Source organism: Manis pentadactyla (assembly GCF_030020395.1).
Source record: "Manis pentadactyla isolate mManPen7 chromosome 15 unlocalized genomic scaffold, mManPen7.hap1 SUPER_15_unloc_1, whole genome shotgun sequence".
Taxonomy (NCBI): domain Eukaryota; kingdom Metazoa; phylum Chordata; class Mammalia; order Pholidota; family Manidae; genus Manis; species Manis pentadactyla.
The window spans coordinates 3678947-3696182 of record NW_026644588.1 but is presented as its reverse complement, the minus strand read 5'-3'; the positions used below and the strand labels follow the sequence as shown (position 1 = coordinate 3696182).

Here is a 17236-nt window from a genome sequence, read left to right as displayed (position 1 = left end):
TCCCCTCCCTCCTTCCTCCTTTCTCTGTTGTTCTCAAGTCTTTCCAAGTGAGGTTTTCCCTTTTGCCATTTCCATCCAAGAGTTGGAACTGTGCTAATGATGGGAGGCAGTGTTGATGAAATAGAAAATCATATTACATCAAACTGAAGACACCACTTCAAGGAAAAAGAATGGACCCTTCAATAAAGGATACTGGGCCAATTGATTATCCCAAAAGAAAAATTAGATCTCTTCCTCACACTTCAGACAAAAATTAATGCCAGATGGATTCAATATGAAAGACAAAATTTTAAAAATTTAAATTTAGAAGAACATATGGGAGAGTCTATTTCTCACGTAAAGCTGTTCAAGACATAAAGAAATCCCACAACATGTAAATTAAAAGATGAATGACTTGGAGTTGGTAATGCTAAACATATTTATTATGGTACAGAAGAAATGCAAACATGAGTCACAGACTCCCAGGAGGTATTCATAACATACGGCTTACAGAGGAAAGGTGTGCCTACTATGTAAACACACCCTTTAAGCTGATAAGAAAAAGACTGACAATTCCACAGAAAAGTGAACGCAGAGAGAAGCCACAATTCAATCAAGAAACTCCAAATGGTCAACGAACCTCACTCATAATCAGGAAAATGCAAATTAAAGCAACAATGAGTTATCTTTATGTAGGTAGCTTAAAGTGGGTTATGAGCTCACATATTTTAATCAGCAAAAATTACAAGGTTTTAATATATTTATGCATTGGCAACGACGTGGGGAGATAGAAACTTGCACCTCCCCAGTGGACAGATACACAGGCAAAGCGACCTTACTTGTCAATTGGCTTATCTCTGTGAGATTAAAGAGGTGGACATTGTAGAAGACAGGTTTTCCTTCTAAATGTGCAGCCTAGAGAGATTGTCTACATGAATGGGGAGACAGGTACGGGATGGTTTGTGCAAACAGCCAAGCTCTTTTACAAATTTTTGTTTTGTAATTCACAGACAATAAAATCTATGCTTACAAAGTGTATGTTCAGTGGGTTTTGGTATATTCACAAGGGTGTCTACCCTCACCTATCTAATTCCACAACCAAAAAGAGACCCCCTACCTACTTGCAGCCACTCCCCATTCTCCCCTCCCTTACCCCCTGACAACCTTTAATTGGTTCTGTCAGCAAGGATTTGTCTGTTCTGGACATTTCATATAAATGGAACCTGACAATATACAGCTTTTTGCATCCGGCTTCCTTCACTTAGCACGATGTTTTCACAGTTCATCCATATCATGGCATATAGGCACTTCATTCCTTTTCATGGCTGAGTAATATTCCATGCTATGGTTAACAGATAAAATCTATACAGTAAACAATGAGCTAGACCTGCAAAATCACCTGGATGAATTCAAGAACATAACATTGAGGGCAATAAAAAGATCACAGAATTATGATAAACAATATGATTCCATATATATTAATAGCACATAAATATTGCCACATATTGAGTACCCATAGATGCCTGTGTAGTAAAAGTATGAAAAAAATCCATATACTGTATCTTGGATAATGTTTACCTTTACAGAATAATATACTGTATCTTGAATAATGTTTACCTCTGGGGAAAACAGAAAGGAAAATAGATTGGGAGTGGTAGAAATAAAAACAGCAAAACATTAATGTCTAGAAAATAAGGTCAGTATGCATATTTCATGTATATTACTTGGTGTTTTTCTTTACAATCAAATTATTTCATGATTAAAAACTTAAAAGGAGAAGTTATCCAGCCTATGTTTATGCATGAAGAATATTTATATATACCTGCCAAATTTTTACCCTTTTATTCATGCATTTATTAAAAAATGACTTTCAAACCTGATCAAGTAACAGAACTCAGGAAGCAAAGCTCATATGTTTGTGTTTATGAGTAAGTGGTCATTGGGTGCCACTGTCACACAGAAAAGCCCACACTCAGAAACATCCTTACAGGGATGTATTGACGTAAATTAATTTAGTTATGGGCACCAAGTGACAAAATCCGCATATATCCTGTACGTTTAACTTCATTGCATCCTTTGATTTTAATGAAGATAAAAAGAAAAAATGCAAACAGAAATACGATACACTAAGAACACATTGACATTCACGGCAGAGGGGAAGTGGTTTTGCCTTAAGACCAGATGGCCACCCAGCGCTGGAGCTCCCCTGGGGCAGGCTGCTCAGGGCGCTCTGGGCCGCTCACGGTTGAGGGCCTTTGTGTTGCACTCCTTTTGGCAATGCCCCGTGCCGATGAGATGCGTGCCACCCCACGGGCTCTGCCGGGGGAACCGTTTTCTACTTATGCGGTGCCTTCCAGAGCTCCCTAAGTGGGTATCATGATTATCAGCAGCCTGTATCTATAGAGTACGTATTTTTAGCCCATATTTTAAGTCAAACTGTACTCAAGTCACACTTCAAGTCTTGGGAAAACCCATCCAGTAATTTCTGAGAGCTGTGGAAGCAGAAAGGCAGACCCGTAACCTGACTGATCTGGATTATCAGCCAAGGGCACAGAGTGACTGAATTTCCAGGTGACCAATCCGTCCTCTCCATGGAGAAGGCCTTTCCTCCAGGCGCCCCATGCTCTCCCGCTGCACCTTCAGGACTGCATGTCCCCGAGATCCGGGGCCTCCTCGGCGGGGACAGAAGCTGCCTCGGAGGGTGCCATGGCGTTTAGCTCCGCACGGGTCACTTCCTGGGACTCCTTCAGTCTTAGGGAAGACGAGATGGGCATTAGAGCTTAGCTATGCGATATGGCACCTGCGAGCCACACGTGGCTGCTTAAATGTAAATGAATTAAACCCAAATCTAATGCAAAATTCGGGTCCTCAGTCTCACCTCTCACCAGACACATTTCAAATGTGCAATAGCCACTCGTGGCAGGGGGCTGTTGCACCGGACGCTGCAGCTATAGAACATCTCATCGTCGTGGAAAGTTCTATTGGACAGCGCCGCGCAATTCGGGGAAGGTGCGGGTTTTGACTCTAGTATTAATAAAACAGTACTAACAATCGTTTATAAGTCATGCTAATAAAAATCAGTGCAAATACGTAATAGAATTAACATTCTATAGGAATACCTCCTGGCGATGTAACATTATATTTTTTAAAAACAGTTTTATTGAGATACAATTTATATCTTATAAACTTCCCGTTTTAAGGCACCATTTTGTGACTTCTAGCACATCTGTGGAATGATGTGGCCGTCACCACAATACAGTTTCAGAACATCCACCGCCCTGAAAAAGTTCCCTTGTGCCTGTTCGCACGCACACGTGGCTCTCCTCACCCTCCCCACCCCCACCCCGCCCCAGCCATAGGCAACTACCCGCGTGCCTTTTCTGGAGATTTTATATGATAAGTGGAACTATTCTGTATACAGCCTTTTGTATCTGGCTTTTTCCACTTGGCAGAATGTTGTTGCAGTACATTTGTTCGGCACACGTATCAGTAGTAGCTTCCTTTTGTATAGCTGAACAGCATTTCATTGAATGGAGGTACCCCATCATAGTATTATATTATTATTATTATCAACAATTTGCTAGTGAATGTCATTAATCCAATATTTAACATAGACAAGATCTGTTCATTGATGCTTGATTTGTGAAACTGTGAACTATGCTTTCCCAAAACTTAAAAAAAATCTCTACCCCAATGAACACACTGTGCGTGAACACTTTTTAAACACGACAGTGAACTATTTGCACCTCTCTCGAATGCCTCTCTTTATTTGCTTTGCCGTAGAGAATGAGCCATGAACCTGCGTCCTGTGGGACAGTGTGTCACTGTTATCTGATAGTGTTCTTAGAGGAAATGCTAATTAATGGCAAATCACAAATAAGCAGTATTTTCCATAGAAAAACAATTGGTTGATGTAAGTTAACATTTGTTGATTGATGCCTCTATGCTATCCATCTGACATTGAAAATCTGTCGGGAACTCCAGCAAACCCTTTATGTTGATGACACTGCTGGATGCACACAAGCCTTTTCGATGGGGATCTGATTCCCAAGGGCGCACATCACAGGCGTTTCCTGATTGGTCCAAGACCACTCTGGTGATAAGTAGTGGGAACGGGGAGCTGGATTCCCATTTGTTTGTTTGTTTGTTTTAGTTGAGATGTAACTGACGTATAATGTGTACATTGAAGATGTACAATGTGCTGATTTGACAAATTCATATCAACTTAGTGTTAGCTGACACCTCCCTCCCATCATATGACCATCATTTCTTTATTGTAGTGAGAACATTTGAGATCTAATCTCTTGGCAGCCCTGAAGTGAGTAACACAGGGCTGCTGACTATAACCAGGGTGCAGTGCCTTAGGTCTCTGGGACTTATTTATCTGCTAGTTTCAAGTTTGTAGCCTTAGACCAGCATCTCCCCAGATCTCTGCCCCCCCACCCCTACTGCCTTGGTAACCAACCATTCTACTCTCTGTTTCTAGGAGTTTTCTCAAAGTGTGTGTTTTAGCCCACCAGTGACTGGCTCCTGGCAATTGTGTGAGTTGGGGCATCCACATAACCAGGGCACAGGCTAAACCAGGAGGTGGGCAGGACCCGCAGGTGGCAGCGGGTGAGCTTGGGGGAAATTCCTAAGGGGAGACCCCACCCCCACAGCTGTCCTTTCCCGCCTGGAATCTGCCTCTGAGAGGGACAACATGCCATTCTCTGATTGCAGGCGTCAGACCTTGGTCTTCCTATCCCACGATTTTTTTAGGGTGTCTTCCCTCCCCACTTACCCGTAGCCTTCTTGGGAAATCTGGAATGGCTGGTTCTGAGGGAGAGAAAGACAAGAAAGTCTGGGGTCTGAAGGTTCCGGGGCGAGGAGCAGGGGCTTGGGGAGGGGAGGGGAAGGTCCCAGTGCGGTCTGGGGTGGGTGGGACGGGGTGAGGCTGGGCGTGGGGACACTGATGAGCAATGGGCATCTCTGGAGGGCAGCGTGGGCGTCAAGCTGGGCGCGAGATATGCCAAGGAGACCTACCTCTTCATGCGACGGGTCTATAAAAAAAATACAGGGAGGGATTTATGTCATGAGAAAACCCCCCACTTCGCTCCCCTTCCCCAGCATTTTCGACCAGTGGTCCCCTGAACCCACCGTGCTGAGAGCATCTGTAGATGAAGAAGACCGAGAGGAAGAGGAGGAGGATGGACATGCAGCTCACGGTGGTGACGAAGATGATTCTGGTGGCTGGCGGGGGGAGAGCAGGCGGGAGAATCAGTCCGGCTCCCGAGACACGCGGGTGGCGTTTCGCAGAGCAGTTCGGAGGAGCCAGACACACCGGCTTCCAAAGCGGGAGCTGCCACTTTAGAGCTGGAGTCGCCATCGTCTCGGGGAATTCCCGTAAAATCCGCCTGAGTCCGTGTTCCCCATTCAGAGTGAAGACAAGGCCTGTGGCTACTTACTAGGGGACAGGGAACTGGAGTGGGTCGGGCCCGGTACAGAGGGCTAGCAGGGTACCTGCGTGCGGGAAGGTCCCGGTGCGTGTTTCATCCATGGCAATCATCGTGGTCGTTTGTGGGGAGGCACACTGTGTGCTGGGAGCTTCATGCCTGTTCTTTCTCATCCTCAGAAGTGAGAGTCTGAACCCGTCACCCGGTGAGACACACGTTTGCCCAGCTGACCGTAATGCTACAGACGCAACGCTGCTCAGTCACAGATGACCAGAGGTCCAAACTCTCACCCAGTTAAGAGGCACTTTCCCTGTAGTATCTATTCATATGTGATGGAATATTATTCAGCCATAAAGGGAAGGAAATTCTGCCATTTGCAGCAGTATGGATGAACCTGGAGGGCCTCATGCTGAGACAAATACTAGTTGATTAGATGTCACTTAGATGTGGAATTAAAAAAAAAATCAAACTCAGCTGCAGAGTAGAATGGTGGTTAGGATGGCTGGGGGTGGAGGAAATGGGGAGAGGCCGGCCAAAGGCTGCAAACTTCCAGGGAAAAGAGGAGTAAGTCCTAGGGATCTAAGGTATCACATGGCCACAGCAGTTGATAATGGCGTGTTGCACAACTGAAATTCACCACGGAAGTGGATCTTCAGCATCCCAAGAAGATGGAGAGACAAATGTGTGAGTTGAGGCAAGGGGTGTGTTCATAGACTCAGTGAGCAATCCTCTCACAGTGCATATGTATGAAAAGTGACCACATTGTACATTTTAAATATCTTAACGTTTTAAGTGTCAATCACACCTCAGTAAAGCTGGAGGGAAAAGGGGTGGGGTGGGGAGGAAGACAAGAACGCCTAACTCAAAGAGCCGGGTAATGACGAAAATACTGGCTTTCAAGCACCCTGCCTAGAATCTGACTCACCGTCCAGGATAATGAGACTGCAGGATAACCACTATTTTCTCACTGATATTCCCCCCCACGCCATCTCCCTCTGCGACAGGCGATAGCATGCCACTCCGCCCACGATCCCCTAAATGCACCCGAGGTGGCGGTTTCTTTTGCTTTCCAACAGGAATGCTTGCATCACTTTGCAGGGGATGGCCAGGAGGGATCTGAAATGCCTTGAGATTTATGCATCCCGGAGCACCCCTTTATTGATGACTGCCATTTGTGGGAGCACGACTGCCCAAGCTCCCTGGTCACCCTGCGTCTGTGACCTTCCCCGTCTCCTGCCCTTCCTCGCAGCGTGGAGCAAAAGACACCAGCCGAGGACCACCCCACCGTGGCTCAGTCTCCTTTCTTCTCAGACCTTCCCTGTCCCCTACAATGCCACTTGCACACAAACACTTATTTGGGAATCTACTTCCCAAATGTTGGATTGGCAGTGAATCCAAGGGACCCTCCAAAGCAACAACCCTATCAGTGCCTCTCCAAGGACGGAAGAACACGGCAGGACTGTCAGGGCCCGATGCAAGCAGAGAAACACCAGCCTGCCTTATCCTTCAATCTCCTCTTGTGCAGCCTACAGCTTCTCTCACACAGCAGTTCTCTAGAAATGAGAAGTGAATTATTACAAAACTATCCTCGTCAGGTGGCCCCACAACCTAAGGATCTGGGTTTACCCTCAGATGTCCACATATCCTGGTCAAATTTCACATCACTGTTTACAAACTGCCAAAATAAACTACGAGGGTCTGTGAAGTTGGTCTGAAGGAATCAGACTTAATAAGGGGACACAGCCTGACACGGGACATAAACGAAGTCACAGCCAACAGAAAGAAGGCCTAGCCCTGTGTCAAAGTTCAATGATGACACTGAACATGTAGGGTCCTGTCTGGTAGCTCTGGGGGCATGGGCATACAGACTGGGACAATGGATCTGTGCTTAAAAATATTTTATCCTATTTAGAGTTGTGGTGGCAGAAATTTGAGCTCAGAAAGCACATCTTAAGGGCTTATGAACACACATAGGAAGGCTATATATATATATATATATATATATAATAAAACTAGAAATTAACAAGTGCTGGCAAGGATGTAGAGATATGGGAACCCACATACATTACTGGTGGGAAAGTAAAAAGTCAAATGGTACAGACACATTGGAAAACAATTGGTGAGTTCCACAAAAAGTGAAGCATGCATGCTTCATAAGATTGTATATCAATGAGACCTTATGAAAAAAAGTGCAACATAGTCATTGGGCAGAAAAAAAAAAGATAAGCATGCAGTTACCATGTCCCAGCAATCCTGCTGCTAGGTAGGCATCCAGGGGAATTGAAAACAGGGATTCAAACAGGTACGTACCGGTGTTCAGAACAGCAATGCTCGCAATAGTCAAAAGGCACAACCCAAGTGTCCATCAGCTGATGGGTTGGACCCCACAACCGAATATTTTTCAGCCATGAAGAGAAATGAAGGGCTCACACAGCCTACAGCGTAGATGAACCTTGAAAACATGCTCAGCAGAAGCCAGTCTCAAAAGACAACATATTGTGTGAATACATGTACATGAAATGAAAACATAGATTCAAGAGCAGATGAAAGGTTGGCAGAGCCTGGTGGGAGATACAGGAATGGGGAGGCACAGCCGAGAGGATAAAAGATTTCATTTGGGGTAATGAGAATGTTCTGGAATTATATAGTGGTGATGGTTGCACAACCTTGTGAATATACCAAATGCACTGAATAGTGCACTTTTAAAGGGTGCATTTGTAGAATGTGAATTGTATTTCAATAAAAAAGGAAGGAAATAAATTACACAAGAGCTAAAAATATGAAAGCTTCTCTTCCTTGTCCCTCAGACAAACCACCAGACTTCTGAACTTCTGGTCCATCTGACACTTCCGCCCGCCTTGACTCCATCAGATTTTAGATCCCCCCAAGAAAGCACTCCCTGTGCGAATTATGTTCACAGTGCTGAAGTAGAAGTCATTTCCCAAGTCAGCTAATACTAAATAGGCACATTTTAATAGGCTATTCCTTATTTTGCCAGGGCATTTTGGAGGATACCTTTCTTAAAAGAAAAACAAAACTGATTATACCAGCATAGATTCTAACAACACCCTTGAACAATTTTGGCTCTTTGGAGTGGATTACATGAGGTTACGAGCTGCTGAAAGAAAGGGTAGTTAAGCATCTCAATGCCAATTTACATTATACGTTCGGCCATTAAAATTTGGATGAGCTCCTGTTTCCGTCTAAAGACGCCAAAAGCTCTCACTTTTACAAGCATCTCTGAGGCCAGAATCACGGTCAATTCCTCAATGGAAAAGCAACAACAGAGAAAAAGGATGTGACAGTCACCTAGTTTTGAGAAATTTAAAGTTTTAGGAAGTCCTTGATCATACATATTCCCAATGTTCCTGGATGCCACGGGTCCTGCTACCCAGACCAGCCTACAAACTCACCTCCATCCTGCACAAAACTCTGCCAAGCGTTTCATTATGTAAAATGGCAGACAGTGCATCTTGTGTTATTTTAGTCACCAGGTGTTTTCAGAGCCCACGAGCAGCTTGGAGGTCATTTCTCCCCCAGAGGCGGTCATGTCCCCCAGTAACACTGAGAAAGGGCATCATCATGATTCTTCTTGTGCTTTTTAATCAAACGGGGTCCCTTTCCTCATGAGGTGCGTATAATTGGAGACACATTTCCTCTCTAATTATCTTACCTTTTTTTCTGGAAAGAGCTCTGTGGCCATCGTGGTAATCTAGAAAACAGGGTGCAGGGAAAGGCATCACAGTGGTTGCATGGGGACATAACTGTTCTACTGACAGACTCTACAACCTCTTTGGGAAGCAGAGAAGAGAGTGTCTTTCCCATTCTCTACATGGTTGCTGGGTCCCCAAACCAGGGCTAGTGCATGAGACTACTCTTCTTAATGCTCCTCGAGTTTGATATTTTTAATGACAAGAATATTTGTGAACACCACCACTGATTTACACCCTTCCAATCCTATTCCTTCCAATTTTCCCTCTTTCAGGAAAAAGTAAATATTTTGCAAATTTTTTCCCCATTCTATAGGTTGCCTTCTTCTGCTGGGCAGTTTTTTTTCAGTTTGATGTCGTCCCACATGTTTACTTTTTTCTCCTTGTCCTGTGCTTTAGGTGTCACATCAGAAAAATCATTGCCAAGGCCGCGTCAAGGAGCTTTTCCTTTTCCCGTTTTCTTCTAAGATTGGATGGTTTGGGTGTTATGTTTAAGTCTTTCATCCACGTTGAGTTCATTTTTGTGGGTGGTGTAAGACAGGGGTCCAATTTCATTCTCCTGCATGTGGTTATCCAGTTTTCCCAGCACCATTTACTGAAAATACTACCCTTTCCGCATGGAATAAATGAGTATTCCTGGCTCCCCCACCAAATGATAGTTAGTGGAATTCACCAGTGAAACGCTGTGGTCCTGGATTTCCTTGCTGGGAGGTTTTTGATTACTGATTCAATCTGCTTATCCATTCTGGGTCGGTTCAGGTTTTCTATTTCTTCATGATTCAGTCTTGGTTTGCAGACTTCCACAAAGGTTCTCTTGTCCATGGACTTCCGGCATCCACGTTCTTCAGGTTTCCCCCAGCTGCAGCCGAGAGCGGCTGGAACCAGTTCCCAGGCCCCTGCAGGGCTCCCAGAGGCCTGTCTGCTTTCCCCCACGCACAGGCGGGCGGGCCTCCTCCTGGGTCCCCGGGTGTTTGGTGCTGGACCCCGCAGCCCCCACAGAGGCACTTTTGTTCATGGATGGTTGCCAGATTTTTGTTGTTGAAGCTGGGACAAACATGAGGGAAGTCTTAGGCTGCTGTGCTGCTCAGTTTGTCTTTTTCTTTACTTTTTCAACTTGTAATGGTTCTGGGGTCCCTGCTTTCAGCAGAGCAATAAGGATACATTCAGTTCTGTCCTAGGGAACCAGACATCTGAGGGTCATACTGTGACCTGGAGTCGTCTCAGGGTCTGTGATGCTGGAGAGGGAAGGTTTCAGGACCACTCCTGAAGAGGACAAGGCGATGGGGTGAAGGGAAGGACAGGGCGTCCCATTTTCCGCTGCACCTGGGGACACTCCCACCCATATTTCTGCACTAACTGTGTCTTTTATTTTCTGCATTTGATGCTTTGACACCTTGGGCCTTTGCCGACCCTGCAGGAGGCCCCTCCCAGGGTTGCCCAGTTCCTAGATACAGGAAACGACTCTCCCTTGAGCTCGCCTCTCAAATGCTGACCAGCCAATCCAGAGCCCACGTCCCCACCTACCTCCTTTATCGGTTCTCACACTCAGGGCCACTATTCCCTGGCCCTAGTCACCCCAGGATCAGGTCCCAGATGACCAGGGACAGCCACTCTACCCCAGAGCCGATCCTAAGCCTATTCCTTCCCACAGAAACCACAGTAGAGGGTCTGCCCTCAGTCGTCCCCTGCCTCTGCTGCTTGGCTGAGCCCCATGCCTCGTCGTGTGGTGCTGTGCAGCATGGCGCCCCAACCTCTCGGGAGCTGGAAGAAACTACCTTTACAATGACCATCGTCTCTTTTGGCTTCACCGTACCTCAAATTTCCTATTAATCTCTATGTTCAAAAACCATCTCCCACGGCCACATCACTGGGACCCTGGATTTTTATCAGAACGTGATAAGAGTCTGTTCCCATACTCAGTCTCCATTTCCTAGTTTTCTACACTCAAGGAGCGTGTCTGTCCCTTTGTTTCCTGGGTTCCTCCTTCCCCAGCCAGGCCCCGTCACAGGAAAAGGCATATGCCCTTCTCACCTGCGACCACCAGCTGCAGGGGGCCGCTCTTCTCCGACCACACCTGGGAGCCCACTCTCTTGTAGGCACAAAAGTAGGAGCCGGAATCCGGAGGCGCCAGGCCAGTGAGGAGGAATTCAGCCTGGGGTCCCGCCGAGCTCTGCTCCTGCCTGTACCCAGAGTCCTGCCACTTCCCCAGCATGAACGTCACGTTCTGGAAGTGGGACTGGCACTTCAGAGTCACGTTACTGCCAGGCTCCGCCGCCGTGCTGGGCGAGGCACTCAGGGAGGGTTTGGGAAGATGCTCTGGAAAGAATTCAGAGTTCGTCTGAGTGATGGGCACAAACGCCCCGCCGGGCTTCAGGGGATTACAGGGAAAGGTCCTGACCCTTGGGATGCAGGAACACGTAGAGTTCACGTGGGTGAAAACTCACCGTTGTTTTTCTCTTCTTCGGAGCCGAGACAGAGCCCTGGAGACGAGATGGGAGATGAATTACACGCCTGGCTTTGCGAGCCAGTCGGGCAGAGAACGCTTGCCTAATTTGTTCAAGATCTGCCCTGTTCCATAAGGACCTCCCCTGGTTTATTTTTAAAATTTTTAATGTTTTTTTTTTTAACCTTTTACTTTGTCCCACTGTGTGTCTGGGGGTTCCCTTCTTACTCAAGTGGTGAGCATCGATTCTTCCCAACAAGGCTGTTCTTTTCTGCACAGGGAACTCCAGATGTCTCTGGATGCAAATGCCCTCCTCTGTACCCCCGTCTGCACTCTGTCCTTTTTATTTCATTCTAGGATGGGAATGTCACCCCACGGACGGAAATATGGGCGGGTAAAGCTAGAATTTCTCTAGACACAAGAGGGACATCTGGCCCTTGTTTTAGCTCACGTATCAACTCACGACACGGACCCAAGCTTCCCTGAGAAGGAAGGAAGGGGGAGTTTGATGACGGACTCAGGCTACATTAAGAGTGACAGTGGCTGGGATTCATAGCGTTGGGGCCCAGGGCTGGCCTCCCTGAGATATGTCACAGTGACATATGGATTGTTTTGAATTAAAGTGACTTAAGAAACAGCCAGCTCAAGAAGGACACCCTGACCCTCCTTTGTCTGTAGAAAGCGTGAAAATAAATCTCTCACATGAAAGTACCAGGAGGTGGAGAGAATCCTTATCACCAGGGCCGGGGGATTCAGGGTCTGAAGGATGTGTGAGCTAATCCTTGCCACTCTTTCCATAATTCACTACCCCAGCCCAAATGCTGATTAAAATCCTTACTGCTTGAAACTCCTGAACCTAAGTTTTCTTTGTCCTGTTAGTTCCTCTCAGGTTTATTTCCTCTGTCTAAAATGTATAAAAGCTGCCTGCCTTGGTCATTTCTTTGGACCTCAATGTTATTACTGGGCTTCCGTGAGCATGCAATTAAACTTTGTTTTAAATTCGTAGACCACCCAGGGGAAGCTGGGTGCGTGGAGAAAAACGGTCCTCCCAACATCAGGCAGGAAATTGGGTTCACTGTGGTGAAGGGGTCCTGGGTCTTCTTGCAGCCCCTCCAAATCCTGCTTTTAGACTTACACCGTCTCAGCTATCAGCCAAGCTTCTGTTTTAATAGAGAGCCCCATTTTTTTAAAAAATAAGCACACAGTTGCCCTTAGTTCGCTTTGCATCATGAAGCTCTACTGCGGAATAGGTTGTAAAAATTGTAGGGGGAGGGTGTCACTTTTTTGACAAATAAAGTTGTAATTTTTTTTTTGGCAAATGAAATTGTAATATAGTTAAAGGGGACGGCGGGACGACCTGGTATAGGTACACATAGTAAGATGATTCCCACAATCAAGCCAGTTAACACATCCCCCACCTCCCGTCATTTCTTGTTTGTTTGTTTTTTTGTTTGTTTGGTGACAATGCTTAAGATCTACTCTCTCAGCAGATTTCAAGTGCATGATACAGAATTGTTAATTATGGTCACAGTGCTGTGCCTTAGATTCTCAGAACGGTGGATCGTTCTTGGGAAAGGACCACAGCGGACTCAGGCACAGAACCGGCTGTGAGGGAGACACCGTGGTCCAGGAGAAGAGGACGGTCGGTGTGCAGGATAACTTGAAAAAGCAAAGAACAAAGATGGGCCTACGGGTAGCTCTTTGGAGTATTAATGGGACTCTGTGGAAGGGAGGAATGGGCCACCACAGTAAACATATTTCTCAGGAAATAGTTAACAATAAAAAATGACCAATTATCGAGTGTCTTATCATTTGGCAGACTCTAGACAGCCATCAATCTTTTGCACACTTAGATTATTTAGTGGGGCCTCTGGACAGCTCTCATTTACCACACGGCTAGTACCCTTGCCTGCCTCTGCCAGGTATTGTGCATCTAACACTTAGTGTGGCCTTTACATAAGCCAAACGGAGAGCTGCCCAGCTTCGGTCTAATATGCCATTTCTTTCAAACGAGACGGAACAAAGTGGGGACACTACAAGCCACAGTTCCCTGGAAAAGAGGACAGTAAAAGGGACTGTGACATTGTGATTTATAATAAGTCATAGATAATATTTGCTCTTTGTCTCCAGTGCTGGCACAGAGCTCCAGAGGCCCCTGGGAATTCCCCGGGGAGGAGAGCCGGAAAGGTGTCTTTTGTTATGTTAACGAGGCGACTTTTGGAAAGTGGGAAACGACGGGGTCTGGTCGCCAAGGAATCCCCCAGGTGATTGGCGGGCGGGGATTTTCGGTCCCACCCCCTGACCTGGGGAGCGGACCGGGGCTGGAGGTGGGCTCAGTTGCCAATGGCCAGCGAGTGAATCAGGCACGCCTGTGTCGTGAAGCCTCCCCAGAAACCCGAAAGGACGGGCCTCAGAGAGCTGCCAGGGTGGTGGGCACGCGGAGATGCGGGCAGCCCCGCGCCCTCTCCCCGCCCCTGGGCTGTGCGCCGCCGCCGTCAGGCTGTCCTGAGTTACACCCCTTTATGGCAAACCAGGGATCTATGGGTAAAACGCCCCTCTGAGCTCTGCGGGCCGCTCTAGCAAATTAATTGAACCTGACGATGGGGTGGTTGGAAACTTCCCTCCTGCAGCCAGTTGCTCGGAAACAGGGACAACCTGGGCTGTGGCTGGAGTCTGAAGCGGGATGGGGGGCGTCTTGCAGGGCGGAGACCACTGCCCGTGGGGTCTGATGCCGTCTCCAGGTAGGTAGGTTCGGAATTGAATCGCAGAGCACCCAGGCGGTGTCAGGTGTGCACCGGAATTGGATGCAGAATCCTAATTACTGGTGACAGATTTGGAACTACCGGTTACTGGATATCTACTACTTAACAGATCCTTTGAATGCATCACCTGGAAAGCTTGAAATGGTTGTGCTGAAAATGGCTTGGCCACAGACAGGAATGTAGCACGGATGGCGTGTGCTTCATCCCAGATGAACCTCGAAAACGTCATGCTCAGTGAGAGAAGTCAGGCATGGAGGGTGCCTATTGCCTGATTCCATTCATGTGAAAAGTCCAGAATAGCTAAACCTAGAGAGACGGGAGGTAGATAGGCGGCTGCCAGGGTCTGGGCGAGAAGCGAGGCGAAGTGATGCTTAATGGGCACAGGGTTCCTTAGGGCCATGATCAGCTTTCAAACTATTTACAGGTGACGGTGGCACTGCAGTGAACAAAATGTACCCTTTTTAAATGGTTAATCTTATGTGAATGTTTCCTCCATGCATTTCTTATGTTTTGTGTAAGTTGGGTAGTTTTACCCTCTTGACTAAAGATCTGTAAAGACTCAAATATCAAAAGTACACCTGAAATAAGACAAAGCCACAAATGATTGGCTGGGTTAATTCATGCAAAGGACGTGGGTCAGTGTAAGGGCGGATCGGGCCTCCAGGACGGCCTGCCCCAGGACTCCCTGCTGCTAGGCCCTTTTCTCTGAGCCCGGAGTCTACCTTCCTCTAAATACTATGGGTCTGGGACCAAGGGCCGGGAGGCAGGGCCGAGGGCAGCACAGCCTTGCATCTTTGGAGGCCACCCGCACAGAGCACAGAGTTCACCTGTGCCTCGACGCGGTTTGAGAAGCTTCCTGACAGAACTGGACTGGCTCGCCGGGCATCAAACACCCGCCCCTGGAACCATGAGTATGGCAGGAGGGGAGGAGGGTGTCTTCTGGGTTGATTTGTGTCCCCCCAAAAGATACGTTCACGTGCTAACCCCCAGCACCTGTGAATATGGCCTTCTTTGGAAATAGCATTATTTGGCCTCTGCAGTCACGGTCTGTTAACTGGAGGTCATTCTGGGGGAGACCGGCCCCCTAATCCGACAGGACTGATGTCCTTTGGAGAAGAGGAAGAAGAGATACGGAGACAGGACACCCAGAGAGAAGATGCCACGGAGGGTGTGAGGAAAGAGGGCGACGCGTCCAGACCGAGGGGCGCCGAGGTCGCCAGGCATCCCCAGGAGCGGAGGGGGCCCTGGGGCAGATGCACCCTCATGGCCTCCGGTGGAACCGGCCCGGCCGGCACCATGACTGTGGACGCCCGGCCTCCAGAGCTGCGAGGGGCCAGACTCCATGGCTTTAAGCGCCTCACTCTGTGCCCTTCGTCACGGCGGCCGGAGGAGTCAAACACTCCCGTGACGACCTGGCTCACTCAGCCCTGAAGTGGAGGCTTGGGGTGTGGTGACCGACAGGCGCGTCTGAAGCTCTAATGTGTGGGGAGCTGTGTGCCCACGGGGCAGGAAGGAACCCGGGCAGAGGACTGTCCCCGTGTCCTCCAGCTCCACCCCTGTTCCCGCGCTCCCGGAGGAGGAACTCAGACTGTCCGTCACTCCGTCTAGTCGGGTGGGGCTGCTGGTTCAAAGGCTGGAACTCTTAGCCATCAAGCCAAGGTTAGGATCTAGGCCTGCCTTTTGACAAGGCTGCAGTTTGATTACATCCTGTTCACAATGAGGATGGTTAACATCAGGCCGGTACGAGGCCCGTCGGGAAATTTTGTCTGGAGCCACTGTCCCCAGGCAGGGGTCCTCCCTGCAGCCCCGGTCTGTACCCAGACCCACGGCGCCACGCCTGTAAACCACCCCCCAGACACCAGCAGGAGATTCACTGCGGACCAGGTGGGCTTGGAGGTCCCACTAAACTCTGCGTTTCTGGGCTGAGTAAAAGACGGTGTCACCACGCGTCTCTGATGGGCGGGCCCCAGGACGAGGGCATGTTGACCACAGACCACACAACTGGCAGGTGTCATACATCCCAAACACAGAAGCCACCATGTCTGCACTTCCCACGGTCACCCCCACTCCCCCTCGGAAGTCCCCCCACCCAAACCCATCTGTCCCCATCCTGGAGACTCACCAAGGCAGAGCAGGGACAGGAATCCTGTGATCATGGCGTCCCTTCTGCCTGGACCCAGACCTCGACTCCAGCTTTACGGTTCCAAGGCAGAAGGGGCCTGGGGCGACTGCAGCTCCCTCCTGCCCTCCCTCCCCAGGCCCAGCGGGGGGAAGTTGTGCTGCACACTTCGGCTCCCCACCACGTGGTGTAGTTTCCTTCTTGCAACCTACTCAGGAAACAAGAAGCCATCAATGACAACGTCTTCCCCAAAAATGTGCTGTGTGCAGCTCCCGCTCCACGGGCCCCGAGGTCCATCCCGTCTTACCTGAAGTCCTGCCTGAGACATGTTCTTTAAAAAAATAATATTTATTTTGAAATAGTTATAGTATCAGAAAATATACTGCAGGGTTCCCACATAGCCACCAGCCGGCCTCCCCTGATGGTGATATAACTACAGGTCATTATAAGTACAGACAACAGACAGGCGGTTACCAGAGGGCAAGCGGGCTGGGGGGGTGGGTGAAATGGGTGCAGGGGCTCAAATGTATGGTGATGGATAGAAACTAGATTGGGTAGTGCATACAAATACCAAATTATAATGTTGTATACCTGAAAGTTATATAATGTTATATACCAATTTTACCTCAGTTAAAAAAAACTGTAGTACATTATCAAAACCAGAAAATTGGTATTGGTACAATGCACTGGCCAGGCACACGGTAACATCTGAAATGCAAGAATCTCTGGTCAGAGCTGGACACTCACTGCCCCCTGAGGCAGGTAGGTCAGTAAGAAAACATAAATGGGTA

The 17236-nt window shown here is 48.0% G+C and overlaps 1 protein-coding gene across 3 annotated transcripts; it reads right to left on the bottom strand.

The window, feature by feature from the left end:
- Positions 1-406: 406 nt before the first annotated feature.
- On the bottom strand, positions 407-16600 carry VSTM1 (V-set and transmembrane domain containing 1). 3 transcript variants are annotated; one of them, XM_036881007.2, is made up of 8 exons: positions 16449-16600; positions 11566-11601; positions 11153-11437; positions 9085-9123; positions 5116-5208; positions 5002-5018; positions 4760-4794; positions 407-2730 (listed from the first exon to the last, which is right to left on the bottom strand). In XM_036881007.2, exons 1-8 carry the CDS (start codon positions 16480-16482, stop codon positions 2619-2621), a joined length of 651 nt encoding a protein of 216 aa, XP_036736902.1. In that variant the 5' UTR covers positions 16483-16600; the 3' UTR covers positions 407-2618. The 3 variants fall into 3 exon arrangements, with proteins under 3 accessions (XP_036736902.1, XP_057352440.1, XP_036736910.1); XM_036881015.2 differs by lacking the exon at positions 407-2730 and adding an exon at positions 3334-4052; XM_057496457.1 differs by lacking the exon at positions 11566-11601.
- Between the last annotated feature and the right edge of the window lie 636 nt (positions 16601-17236).